Raw genomic sequence first — 13082 nt, forward strand, 5'->3', positions numbered from 1 at the left:
GTTGAGAATGTTGCTCGGCTCGTACGTAGAAAGGCGCGCGGATAGTGCAGATCACCAGTCCTGCACAACACTTTTGTCAACTGCACCTCTTTCACCACACACGTTGCGGAACACCAGCCCATGTCGCTTCTTGGAGCTGTCGAACCATCCTTCCGACGCACTGAAGGAGTCAATGTTTATGGTCACCACGCACTTCCCTGCTTGTGCACAGATGAGGGGGCCAGGCTGCAAAAGGCCAAACGCGCATCGCGCGAAATGGCAATCCAGCGCAACATCGCTTTTTCTAGTTTGGGACGCGCTGCCGTTCGAAGCCTTTTCCTTTGGTCGCCAAACATGTCCCCGTCATACGCTTGCATAATCTGCTCTTTGTTCTTCATGTAAGTGCTCAGCGTGCTTTTCTTCACATTGAACTTTTCCATCACTTCTTTTCGAGATGCTCCCGCTTGCAACGCCTTTAATATTTTCACCTTTGCAGCCAAATCTTTTGCTTTGTACTTAGCCCTTTTCGCTGCAGGAGTTAGGGCGGTTGGGGCCGCAGGAGACGGAGGGGAAGCCATTCTGGCGCTGCTCGCGCGGTGGTCACGCGCGCGTGCACGAAGTAGACAACACAAACACACACACAAAAAAAAGAATGCACTGTGATAAAAATGAAATAAAAACCGGCGAACTTGTCAAAAAACAACAAACAGTAAGACTGTAGATCGCACTGATCACTTACAGATAAATAATTTTAAGAGGGCAGACTGGTCATTGGGACTGAAAAGTAAAAAAAAATTCATTTTTCTATATAGGCACATTTGGTTTCTGCTAGTATTTTTCTATCTATCTGCAAATTTTCACACACCAGGAAGTGCTAATTTTTTTGTAATGTCATTCTAACTGTCCAGATTCTTGGTGCTGTTAACATGCAGAAACTGCAAAAAAATGGGGAACAGACTTTGAGGCTTCTATATAATTTGCCGGCACCTGTGTTAGAAGCTCTGCTATGATTTCATGAGCCCCTTTATGAAGATTGCAAACATGCACACCATGATTGTTGCTTTTTGAAGAAGCTGTGTGTTTTCAATTCTTTCCATGTTTCTCAGAGAAGTAAATTTACGGCTGTTCAATTTTGAGGCCTCAATATCTCTGCAGCTAGGGCAGGTATAACAATAATTCTTCTTGCAACCGAAACCTCTATGTGTGTAGAATGCAAGTACGGGAGCAGAATTTATAGCACGAGTCTTTTTAATTAATTACTCATCAAAATTGTAATATAATTTCAACTGCTTTTGAAGATGGATATAGTTCATTTTGTTGTAAACTAACCAAGAAAGGCCTAAAAACCAAAAAGTCTTGCATACTATCACTCTATAGTCATTAGTCTATGTTGAAATATCTACACTAGCATTTTAATTAGCACTTTTTTGTTCTATAGCAGCCTTAAACAATAGGGGATCAACTTAAGTTACCTCAGGAACAAGATGAGTTACAGAAAAACTAATTAAACATTTGAAATCAACAGAAAAAACTGCATAGTACTGTGCAGTTCGATCAAGATCAGTGAAAAAATAAACAAAAAATGTCTAAGACCAGTCTGCCCCCTTAAAGCACACTAGAGGTGAGCAACCCAACTCAACCGTCATACAAACATGCTCGACGCGCAAGAAAAAAATGGAAAGGCAAATCCGTAGATTGCTCGTTACTGATGACAGTAGCGATGTACTGCCTTGTATTTTGGTTGTTTAAACCACCATGTGTGTGTGTGTGTGTGTGTGTGTGTGTGTGTGTGTTCGTTCTTTAGGGGGGGGGGGGGGGGGGTAGTACATCCTCCAAGATGTACTACCCATGGAGGAAGTTTTGAATCTCAGAGGCCACAATCTGATGCGAAAGTTAATTAGGTGTGCTGCCGTTTTGGCCAACAGATTCGGCTGCTGCTTCCCCGTCGAGACTCGACCGCGGTTGTGCGTTCGAATTAACTGAAGTGCGGCCGAATTTGTCCGAATGAATGAGACTTTTCAGTCATATAACAATGTACATTTTTGACAGGCCAGACGCCATGGCCAAATTAACCGAAATTCTGAATTAATGGGGTTCAAATTAATGAGATTTTACTGTATCGCATTCATTGCGGCTTTTTTCGTACTCCTCTAAGACGGGCGGAGTGTCTCCTTTCTATTCGATCATTGAATGCAGGCATTCATTGTTATTTTGGGTTTTCCCTCGCTAGCATCGTTGCAACAGCTTTCTGTCTGACAAGCGCTCATAAATGGGAAGTAAGGCTTGGCAGACATATGGAGGCAGCTTTCGACGATGTTTTGGAATGGGCTCCCCCCTGGCCTTTGGCGCATTTTGTTTGCTCCAGGAATTTGGACCATGTGGGCACATAGTGTGGTTCGCCACATCATCATTGGACGTGATGTGATATTAAGTGGCCATCACTGCTGTGTGCATAGCATCAACATCACCACTGTGCGTCTTCAGAGCCCACCCATAAGAATTGGTGAGCTTGAAGATCAGGTCTCCTGTCAAGCGGCCCTTTCCCCCAAGACTCTCAAGGCCAGGGCCTTTGTGTATTGCAATCAAGTTGCACAAAGCAGTGCCCATACACTTTTGGACATGATTAATGCAGTCCTCTTCTTCCACTGGGATATACCCATAAACCTTATCTTCTTGTAGCGCAACGTAACCGCGGCTGTGTCCGTCTGTGGGGTCTGACGAGGCGAGCGCCTCGCCATGCTCTTGGAGTGGACGGTCACAGCAGACGCGGTCGGTACAAACCAAACAATACACATACATTTATTTAACTACTTTTGAACGACGATATCGTCCGCCAAATCAATAGTAATCAGCCCACTAAGACATCCTTACACACAATCTCCTTACACTCGAAAACATGACAAACACACAATAACGACAAACACGCTAACACACCCAAGACGGCGTCGCCAACGCTTCACTTACAACGTGCCCCCCCCCCCCCCCCCCCCGGCGCGGAGTCCCCCTCGCCGAGAACCCACGCTAGACAAACCGTTCGCGACAGCCGCCACGCGCAGAAGAGGCTTCCTCAACTCTCGCCCGCCACCAAGGCCTGCCTTCTGCCAGGGGTCACCGCCGGCGCTACCACTCTACAAACAGTGTTACTCAACGCGAACACAACGCCATCTATCATCCCGCGGTTGTCACCCCCGAATTACGGCTTCTGTGCCAGACATGTGCGCCACGCGGCGCAAACAACATTACAGAGGGTGTTCCCCCAACCTTAAATCAAACCATATTCCTAAAAACAAAAATTAGCTACACAAGCTTTAGCAAAAAAAATGACATCGCGTGTCCATAATGTCCTTGCACCACGACACCGCTGCTGGTCGACACTGCTGCACTGTCCGGCTCGACTTCATCTCAGAACCAGCCCCACAACATCAACGTAGCCATCGGCGCGACGAATTGTCGCAAGCGCCGACATGTCTTCCAGTTGCGACCAGCACTTACGAGGGCGCCGGACTGCAGGCAGTTGCGCAGGTCCCAGGCATCTCCATCGCCCGACCTTACGACCGCATTTCTGGCCAGCGACGCTGACGATGTGTAGAAGACAGCCGGCTGTGGATGACATTCCTCCCTCTTAATACATCAAAAAAAAAATCGAAAGAAACAGTGGAGCAGGGCCTAGGGAAGGGAGCATAAGGCTTTTCGGCCACATGGTACGATGGTCACTACTGCTAGCTAATACATCGGCGGCGGCCGAGACGCCCATCAAGATAAACTAAAGGTCACTTTTCCTAATTCGTGCACCACAAGATAAAAAAAAGTGAGGGAAGCAGAGCGCAGCACCTCAACGCCACGATCAACCTAGTTGTGCCACGTGCGACAGGCAGCTACGCAGAGCCTTAGGCTTAATGAGTCGCTCGACAACAACCGGCATCCACCCAGCACCCAGCTTAGGCGCAGAAGAGGCAGCCACGAGGAGACATCCACTCTGTGAGATGGCCCTATCACTCGCCGCACTTAGGAGCTTACCGAGCGATCGGCGTCCACCGCCCCGGGCGGTGTCACGACACCCCGGCGTCGAGCCGCAATACAAGTCAGCAACGACACCCGGCTCCCTGAGCCCAAAGAGGTAGAAGAAGCTATTTACAGAAAAATCGGACCACTCACGAGGCTTCCGTACTCACTCGCTTCGGGCTTGGCCTACAAACCACGTGCTCTAGGCGTTGCTCACCCCAGGATGCATGGCTCTCGTCCCAAGACCGCATGGCTCTCGTCCCGATTCAACAACGGTTTTGAAAACTAACGACAACAACAAAAAACACTTGCAAGCAGAAAAAAAATAAAACTCAACATGCCACTAAACTCAACGGTGTCCCGCGCCGAGAACCCACGCTGAAGACAACCGTTCGCGGCAGCCGCCACGCGCAGAAGAGGCTCCCTCAACTCTCGCCTGCCACCAAGGCCTGCCTTCCGCTAGGGGTCACCGCCGGCGCTACCACTCTACCAACAGTGGTACTCAACGCGAACACAACGCCATCTATCGTCCGGCGCTTGTCACCCCCGAATCACGGCTTCTGTGCGAAACACGTGCGCCACGCGGCGCAAACAACTTTACAGGGGGTGTCAGCACCCCCACACGTCGCAAAGCACCGTGGTGTAGTGCAGGTTGGGCCGCTCAAGTGACCTCCTGAAGAGGATGAAAGCAGCCTGAACGTCCATTTCCCCAGCCTTCTTGTCACTGTTTTTCTGACACTGGTGATGTTCCTTCCACACTTCATAAGAAGGGTCACCTTCCTTTGGGCCCGACTCGCATCCAGCACAAGAGTTGCTCAAAACAACGAAGTCAAGCACCAGCCCACTGAACAATTCGATTACGGTGCCGAGACCGATACGCGACGAACGACCGCGAGTCATCAATGACCCATCAAACGACACCGCGATGTTTCCCATGTGGACTATTTTAAGTTCGGCGTAAAGTTCGCAAACCGACCGCGTGCAGCCGCTTGTCCAATTGCGTGCAGCACAATCAGCCGCGGGTGCCAACTTTGTCTTCACGTAGTGTTGCGACGTTTTTGTGTGAAGACCCCAGCGGCTGATGCCCATCAACGAGAACACAAATTCAGCACGGTCTGTATGTTCCCCGTTGCCTGCATTGCATGCGCGGCCAAAACGTTCACAGCAAAAGGTTTCATGCGTTCATCGCTACGTACGCGCCCCGAGCTCCACGACGAGGCAGTCTCCCCACAGGTCGAACACACAAAACGCAACTTCACGGCGAGTCCGAATTTCCAATGGTCGTGGACAATCTGCAGTTCTCCATTGCATGCCTTGCACTTTGCAAATGCCAACAAAGCGCTGTTCACTGCGTCCAAATCTATAATTGTGAACATGGTTCCATCAGGCGGCCGAGCTGCTTCGTCGACACCGTCAACCACGAATGCGTGTTTCCGCTTCGTCGCTGCAGCGGATGACAACTCCGATAACTTATCTTCGGCTTTAGCTCGCTCCTCTTCCAAGTCAGATTGCTGCCGATAGATTGTATCTAGACGCACGCGACCACTGCTCGAAGGCTCCGCGACTGACAGGGACTTTGCACAAGCTCCGTGACAATTGATGGGGTAGCTAGGCCTTCCGTGGTAGCGTCGACGACTTGGCCATGGGACGCGGAGAGATTAGCGTCTCGGGGGTTTCGCTGTATCACGGAGCACTTATTGAAATTCGCTACTAGCGTCCTTCGCACCTTTTTCGCACCAAACTTGTGCTGTGTGCGGAATTTGCGCTCAAGATTTGACATTGTGAAACTTCTCTGCTGACACTGAGGCAAAATGGCGCGCATGGACGCGCGCCTCAATACCCGGAGCAGACGAAGCCAGGAGCCTTCACCAATAAGGAGGCAAGCTCAAGTCACGTGCGCAAAGTAGCGAATAGGAAGGTGCTCTGATACTTTTTTTTTGCCGCTTATTTTACAAGCCTCCAATTGTTAAATTGGACCCATTCTGGTGGGAATTTGAAGGCGAAAGACGACTCTCTCAAATGAGACCAAGCGGGCCGCGCTGGCACACATGAAAGGGCAGGGTGCGCGTCACGGAAAATGTGCGATTTCAACATCGGTTTCGGCTCAGATTTAGCTAGAAATTGCAACATAAAGGGTCTTAGCAGCTAAAATAATATTATAGGCATGAAATTCATGATATAAGTGCACTTGTAGCTGTAGATTTCAAAAATGCAATAAAAAAAAAGTTTTTTTGCGATTTTTCGGTCTCCACAACCTGTGTCCTCCTTTAAACTTGCTCAAGAAAGCCCTTCTGGCTGCTCCAAGCTTGTTATAAGAGTGGAACTCTGAACAGTACCCTGTTCCACCCCAGTGTGACTGTAGGTATAACTGTATCTACAAGTGTCTGCCCACATGGAATGGAGTTGTTCAGTTTTCAGTCTTGACCCCGCCTTGGATATGAGCAAGATGGCTGGATTTGCAGCATTTGCCGTATAAAAAAAAATTGCACTATATCCACGGAGTGCATGATTATGAGTGGGGTGAGGCATACATCTGTCCGTTTATTTTTGCTTCCGTGCGTCCATCAGGGCATCTGTCTGTCTGTCCATCCATCCATCCATCTAGTGAACATTCCAAGTACTGCCATCTCGCATTTTTTCATCATATATTCAGCATATAGAAGTACCGCCATCCAGCGGACGTTCCAAGGACTAATCAAGAGGTGGCATCGCGCACTTTCTTACGGCCTGTGCTCCGTGCCTACTTCTCCCCTTTCACCACCTCTAGTTCATGGCTATATACTTGTTCACTATATTCATGGCACTGGGGCCCAACCGTCGCCAAAGCTTGCCAAAACCAAGGAGGTTACGCACAGAGTTTGCCATCTGCTAGTCTGTCTGTCCGTCTTTCCGTGTGTCCATCTAGTGACCACTCCAAGTACCGCCATCTCGCATCCCCTGTGGCACATAACCGCTCTAGAGCGGGTATGTGCCATCGGTGGCTAGTACCTACTACTACTACATACATTGTGGACGCACGACCCACGCTTTAAGGAGCTTCGCCCCTAAAGGCATGTTTACAAATTACATGCTGTTGCTAAGTCGCTGTAAATTGTGGGAGCGGCGGCCACAAGCATTAAAAAGAACAGTGCAGCAGCCGCTGGCAGCAGGTGGTTGGGGCCTGTGTTCCGAACAGTAAACATGGTTTCTGTCGGTCTTTGCCTCTTTCCTGAGGGTGTTTCGTGCTAGCCTCAGCCTCAAATCCCTTCAAAATTTATTCTGCACGCCACGCAACTGAAATTTTTACAATGCCGACTGAACCGAGTAGCAGCCAGCAAAGCGATCTTGCATCTGCAGTCTGAGTGGATTTGGTGAAAAGTCAACTGAGTCTGCTTCACCGTACACTCCTGCACTTTTTTCTGCCGACATACTGCATGCTCGATGCTCGGCATAATGGACGCCCTTTCTCTTCGCACGAGGCCCTAAATAAGCTTGCACTGCATGATCACGCTTACCCACTTACACACAACGCGGGCGCAGTAGACAGACAGATGAATAGTGGCACGTGTGTGAAGGCTCTAGTAGTCGTTCATGGTGCTGGTGGCGGGCCAGCGCAGTGAGCGCACTGTTTAACCACCAGTAGGTACTGAATCGTTGTCATCCTTGGCATAGAAAACCAAGTTTCTGTCGGACGAAGTGACAGTGTAGTCAAATAAATTTCCAATTCTACCGACATCAGTTAACACAGGTTTAAATGCACTTAATCCAAATACATCTTTGTTAATAAAGGAAGTTGGGAATTCTTGCCTGCTAGGCTAGATGGTTCATTGATATTGAACAGTTGCCATGAACCATGCACCATAAATGAAAGGCCAGTGATAGAAACGGCGCTGCTTGTGAAATTCGGGTCTCTGTCATCATTTATTTATTTTTTCATACTGCTTGTTTCATGAATGTTTGAAATTGTGTGTTTTTCAATACGTCTTGAGTGCCTGCTGGCGTTGCAGAAGAGAGTGGTGAAACGAGGAAAAAAAGAAAATACAGTAGACTCTCAGTAAACGGAAATCTGTTAAACAGAACTACTGCTTAAACAGAATGATTGCCTCTGCAATGCTTGGTTTCGGGCTTGTATTCTGCACCAATGTTCACCTCTCAGTAAACGAAGCTCCTGTTAAATGGAACACATTTTCCCGATCCCTTCAGGTTTTGTTTACTGAGAGTCTACTGTGTGTGTATATACATGTATGTATGTGTGTGTGTGTGTGTGTATATATATATATATATATATATATATATATATATATATATATATATATATATATATATATATATATATATATATATATATATATATATATATCTGTAGGAAAGAAGACGCACGTACGAAGTGATTTTATTGACGTTTCGGCCGCGGGTCCGGCCTTCATCAGAATACAGTTTATGGCACGAGTGCTATCTATATACATGTGCATATCAATAAGATACAAATATGAAAACCGGCATGAAAGGCGATATATGGGCATATATATATGCAGGTCACACAATTTGAAGGGCACCTGATACACGAGTAAAAAGATATAGTTTCCATGCGCGAGCACGTGGCGAGCACATTGTTTACAGATGAAACGCATAAAAGATAAAGCGTATAACATGAAAAGTAGTCCGACCGGTAAACATTTAAATTACTGGTCGGACTACTCTTCATGTTATGTGCATGGAACATCATGCTTGCAGTACGGCCTTGAGATGCCATGCTTAGTTTACTTGGCTCGGCTGCCTAGCTAGACCCCATGAGGTAAGTTTGACTGCAGTTACCAATGGCTGACGTTGCTATCCTTCTGTTTTATGCCTTTTTTTTAATGAGACGTGATTGGCTGTATTTCCACAGTTTGCACTCAGCCCGTGAAGCATACAGAAACTTTTCTGTCCCCCCTTTGTTGCAGACAACGGTGGCTACCTATGGGAGGCTGTTGGATCGCTTTGACAGCGGTAGCATTGTGGAATCGTTGCTTGTGGGCAACAACAAGTTTCCCGAGCTCTCCGCAGCTTTCAACACCGAAAGCGCCGAGTACATTTGCTGCACCGAGTGCGTGTCGCGAAGCCTCCTGGAGATCTCGTCCGGCGCTCCGGTGCCCTGCAGTCGGTGCAAGGATGTGCGGGCCATGCGAAAAAGTTACGATGTTCTGCAGGCACGCGTCATCTCGTACTTTTTCTGGCCCGCTGTCTTGGACTCCATGAACGTAGCGGAGACCGTGGAGCTCCCTGCGGAGCCTGCGAGGAAGCGTGCCAAGATCTATCGCAGGAAGGCAAAACTAAAAAAAACCCTGGGTGAAGGCAAAGTGGATGCAGCGCAAACAAGCGGCTGCTGAGGCGGCGGCGGCTGGTGCGACAACACAGCAAGTCAATGCTCCAGGAGAGGACGGCAGCGCTCGACCCTCTCGCACTTGAGTGTACCTGCTGCTTGTTTCAAACACAGAAACATTATGTTGAGTTCGTTCGTGGCTGTGTCACGAAAAGAGACCGGATATTAGGCAAATGGATATTTCGTTTTTTGCGTGCCTATCGTGCCATTTTGACATATGAGCATGAATCTGAGAGCTTTTGTAGTGTTTTGGTGCCCATAAAGGCCTAGTTTTTGAATGTTTGCGCCCAAATTTTTAGATAAGTGCCTAGAAATGCCTATTTGTAAAATTGGTGCCTTTATGAACGCTGTTTACTTTTCATATTTAGCTTTTGGGTACAACTGGAGACAGTTATTCATGTTCCCAGGTAAAATTGAGCTTTTGGAACACTGTGGGGTGCAACCAATACTCCCATCTCAAAAGTTTTTTTCAGCACTGTCATAGCTAAAAGGCTTCTTAACCAATGGAAAGGCCGATTAGCCTCTGCACATGTATTCATTCGCGCCGCGTCGTCTGCTCGATATCTCGGCGCTTACTCGCATGCGTATGGAACGGGAGTTGCTTCTGTGCAGCCGCAGGACAATGAATAACAAATGCGAAAACGTGGAGTGTGATAAGAGGAAAAAGAGTGTAGATAAAAAAAGTCCTTGTGGTTTTTGTTTTGTTTGTCATTTACTTAGCGGCGCTTCACTAGGTCGCATAAGAATTTTTACGTGCACTTGAAGTTGTTGCATGTCCAATGAAAAGCTTTGCAGCACTATAATCTATATAATATCTTGATTGGTTCACTACAAGCTTCGAAAGCAAGATGTGAGGAGGTGAGCTTAAAACTTTTGCCTCTCGTACGCTGTGGATTTCGCTACCCAAATGGCTCCCCTGCCCTCTTCGGTATCGTAGCATCTCTGAGCCAGAAGGCCAAACGACGCAGACATATCAACACATCATGCGCAGGCAAGCACAGATCGTGCACGCAATCTATGTGTTCATTTCGACATTCTCTGTATTGTACTGCATGTTTCTATTGGATGGAACTATCTATGCGCGCACGTTTGGAGAGGCTGCCAGGATCGTGTACCCTCACGACGATACACAGCGTCGCACCACTAGAACTACTATAAAGGATGATGCACCAAAAACATGCCAAGCATTGTGAATGCTGGCACCTGCACTATGCGAGCATGGTGAGAACTTTAACGCAAAGCAACTTGCTCGATACGAAGTTACAAATAATAATAGCGTGCGTTGATTCCGTTTGTATGCTTTAAAGTATTTCTGCCAACATTCATACTTCTAGGCAGGCAGCAGTGTATACACAAATTACTCACGTCGCCTTGAATAATTCTCGGTGTCACGTACTACTTGAACGTGCTTGTATGCAACACCACCCCCATGTTGGGGCTGCGCCCGTGAGATGATGGTCAAGCAGCGTTGAATCTGACATTTCACCTTTTCCGGGGCGTGTAGCATTTGCAAATCTTGGCGGATGAGACTAGGAGAACGCATCGCATGCATTCCTCTTGCCTGCTCGAAGCTCTCAAACCTGGTTGAGGGCCCTTTAAGGTGTTCACAGATAGAAGAGAAATTAACTCTGTGCAGTTAAACCAAGTTAATACAAGGCAAAATGGCCTTTCTGTCCTATTGGCGCTCTGGCTATTTGCTCCTGTGTTGCCCTTCTCAGCCATGCCGAAAAGAAAGACCCAGGAGCGTGTTTATTCGACGGTTGATACTCAACTTGCCATGCTAGACTAGAAAAAGGGAGACCATATTTTTCGAACTCTGTGGGAAAAACATTGCACGGCTATGCTAAGCTATGCACCATTGTACCGTCACAAACTAAAATATTTACGTTTGCTTTTTTGTTGTAGACACAGATCCCGCACCTATTTCTTCAAAAATATGAATTGTGTCGAAATTCATTGCGTCTATATTTATGATTTCAGAGACCTAAAAGAATGTTTTACCCGTCTATTTATGGTGCCTGAAATCTAGTTCTTTAGTGCCTATGATTCCGGCTTCTAGTAATGAGACAGTCATAGTTACTGGTTGAATATGATATTGTTTGAAGCCCGGGAAGTTTTTTCTGTGATAGTTTAGTGTAATTACGGTTGATTCGTACATTTGTTCATCACTCTTCATGCAGTGTTCCTCCAAATAAATTATTCTTCTTGGTGTTACAGTGTGAGTTGAGCGTTATTCCCTCTGCGAATTGTTGTAAAGCCTGCCAATCGCCAATAGCAGCACTTCCCACTGCCAGGAGTGTTTAGTGTGTCGAATGGTTACGTCCCGTACAAGGGCTGGGAAGGCTGAAAATTCGGGACAGGAAAGAGCGCCACGTGTCTTTTGTTGATGCAATATGTCAAGTATCACGTGCGGCAGATCGTCGACACTAATGTTGAAGTTTGTAAAGAAGGCATCGCATAAGAAGTGCAATAATGACACGGGGGATGAAATATTTAGGATGTGAAACTCCCATTGGATCGGGCGCACGCAGGTGTCCAAATAATGTCACATAGAATATATAAGTAACATGATCAGACCGAGACATTCCCGTTGACGGCGCAAAGTTGCAACCACGACACATGCAAGTTTTTGTTGAATTCTGCCAGTTTTCTTTCATTTCTCGTGAGTAAAATTCTTCTGTTTTCTTAGATGCTCAAGATCAAAATAATACAGAAGTTTCAAATAAATTGACCTGAAATTGCATTCTTGGGTCTCTGGAGGGTCAGGCACCCCATAAAGTCGCCGCTTGATGAGGCATAACCGTGGCAAATTATCTACACTCACAACTCGTAAAGCATCTTGCACAGAAGTTTATTATATTCAAAAATTAGTTCTAAAGATATGTCGCTAGCAGAGTATCGAATTCAAGACTATTTTTCATTCACTTCGTTATAACCAATATTTCGTCATATCGAGGTTTCAGTGTATACACGTTGAAATCTGTATCTTAATTCGAGCTATGTATATTGTAGATCAGTAATGATATGTGTTTTAAATGCTGCTGCTGCCTCAGAAATGATTGATTCCCGAGATATCGGAAACACATTATTTCAGATGGCGGAGAATAGGGGGAAATTTTGAGCAACTTTTTGTGCCTCCTTACCCACGTAAACTTCCTTCTCTGTCCCAGCCCTTGTGGGACTAAATGTCTTCACTGCAGCCCTCTAGTTGAGATGGGTTTGAGGCACCTGTAATAGAATAGGAGGAGGAGATGACAGAAAGGAGCGAGTTGTTCAGTAGCAAGAGGGTGATGTGTATGCGCTGAGAGCATTTACAAGTTGCAAACTAAGTCACTGAGGCATCGGTGGGATGCAAAAGCATGCTCTTGGAGGATGTTTTCTTCTCAGGGGGGTCTTTCATCGCTCCCCCTTTCCGAGCTCCCTGACATGAAGAGTACTATGTGTTGTCTTCGCGGCGTCGTTGAAGCACAAGAAGCATCGTAAAAAGGAAAGATAGTTTACTTAAACACAACACAAGTGAAGTTGTGCGTGTGTGTTACTGCGCGTGTTGTTAACTAACCAAGTTTTTGTATATTGTCTAAGTTATTGAGTTGTTGAATAGGATGACTGAGCATTTTTATGTGAAGTCGGTCAAGACCTGTGGCACAACAGCCTTTGCGAGGACGTTAAGCTTTTCAGGATGGCCGAATGTTGGCGAATTGCTTGCACGTCCACGAGATGTACGTACCTTCTTATAACTAGTGAAAAGACTGGGTAAACG

General features: G+C 46.8%; 1 protein-coding gene across 2 annotated transcripts in view; it reads left to right on the plus strand.

The window, feature by feature from the left end:
* The window catches only part of LOC142790045 (uncharacterized), a 40258-nt gene extending 28720 nt beyond the window's left edge, over positions 1-11538 (plus strand). For both annotated transcript variants that reach the window (XM_075885076.1, XM_075885078.1), the window contains one exon: positions 8904-11538. In XM_075885076.1, the coding sequence (XP_075741191.1) occupies positions 8904-9329 (426 nt within the window). In that variant the 3' untranslated portion in view covers positions 9330-11538. The remainder of the gene's footprint in view (positions 1-8903) is intronic.
* The last annotated feature ends 1544 nt before the right edge of the window (positions 11539-13082 follow it).

This window comes from Rhipicephalus microplus, unplaced genomic scaffold (assembly GCF_043290135.1).
Source record: "Rhipicephalus microplus isolate Deutch F79 unplaced genomic scaffold, USDA_Rmic scaffold_66, whole genome shotgun sequence".
Classification (NCBI taxonomy): Eukaryota; Metazoa; Arthropoda; class Arachnida; order Ixodida; family Ixodidae; genus Rhipicephalus; species Rhipicephalus microplus.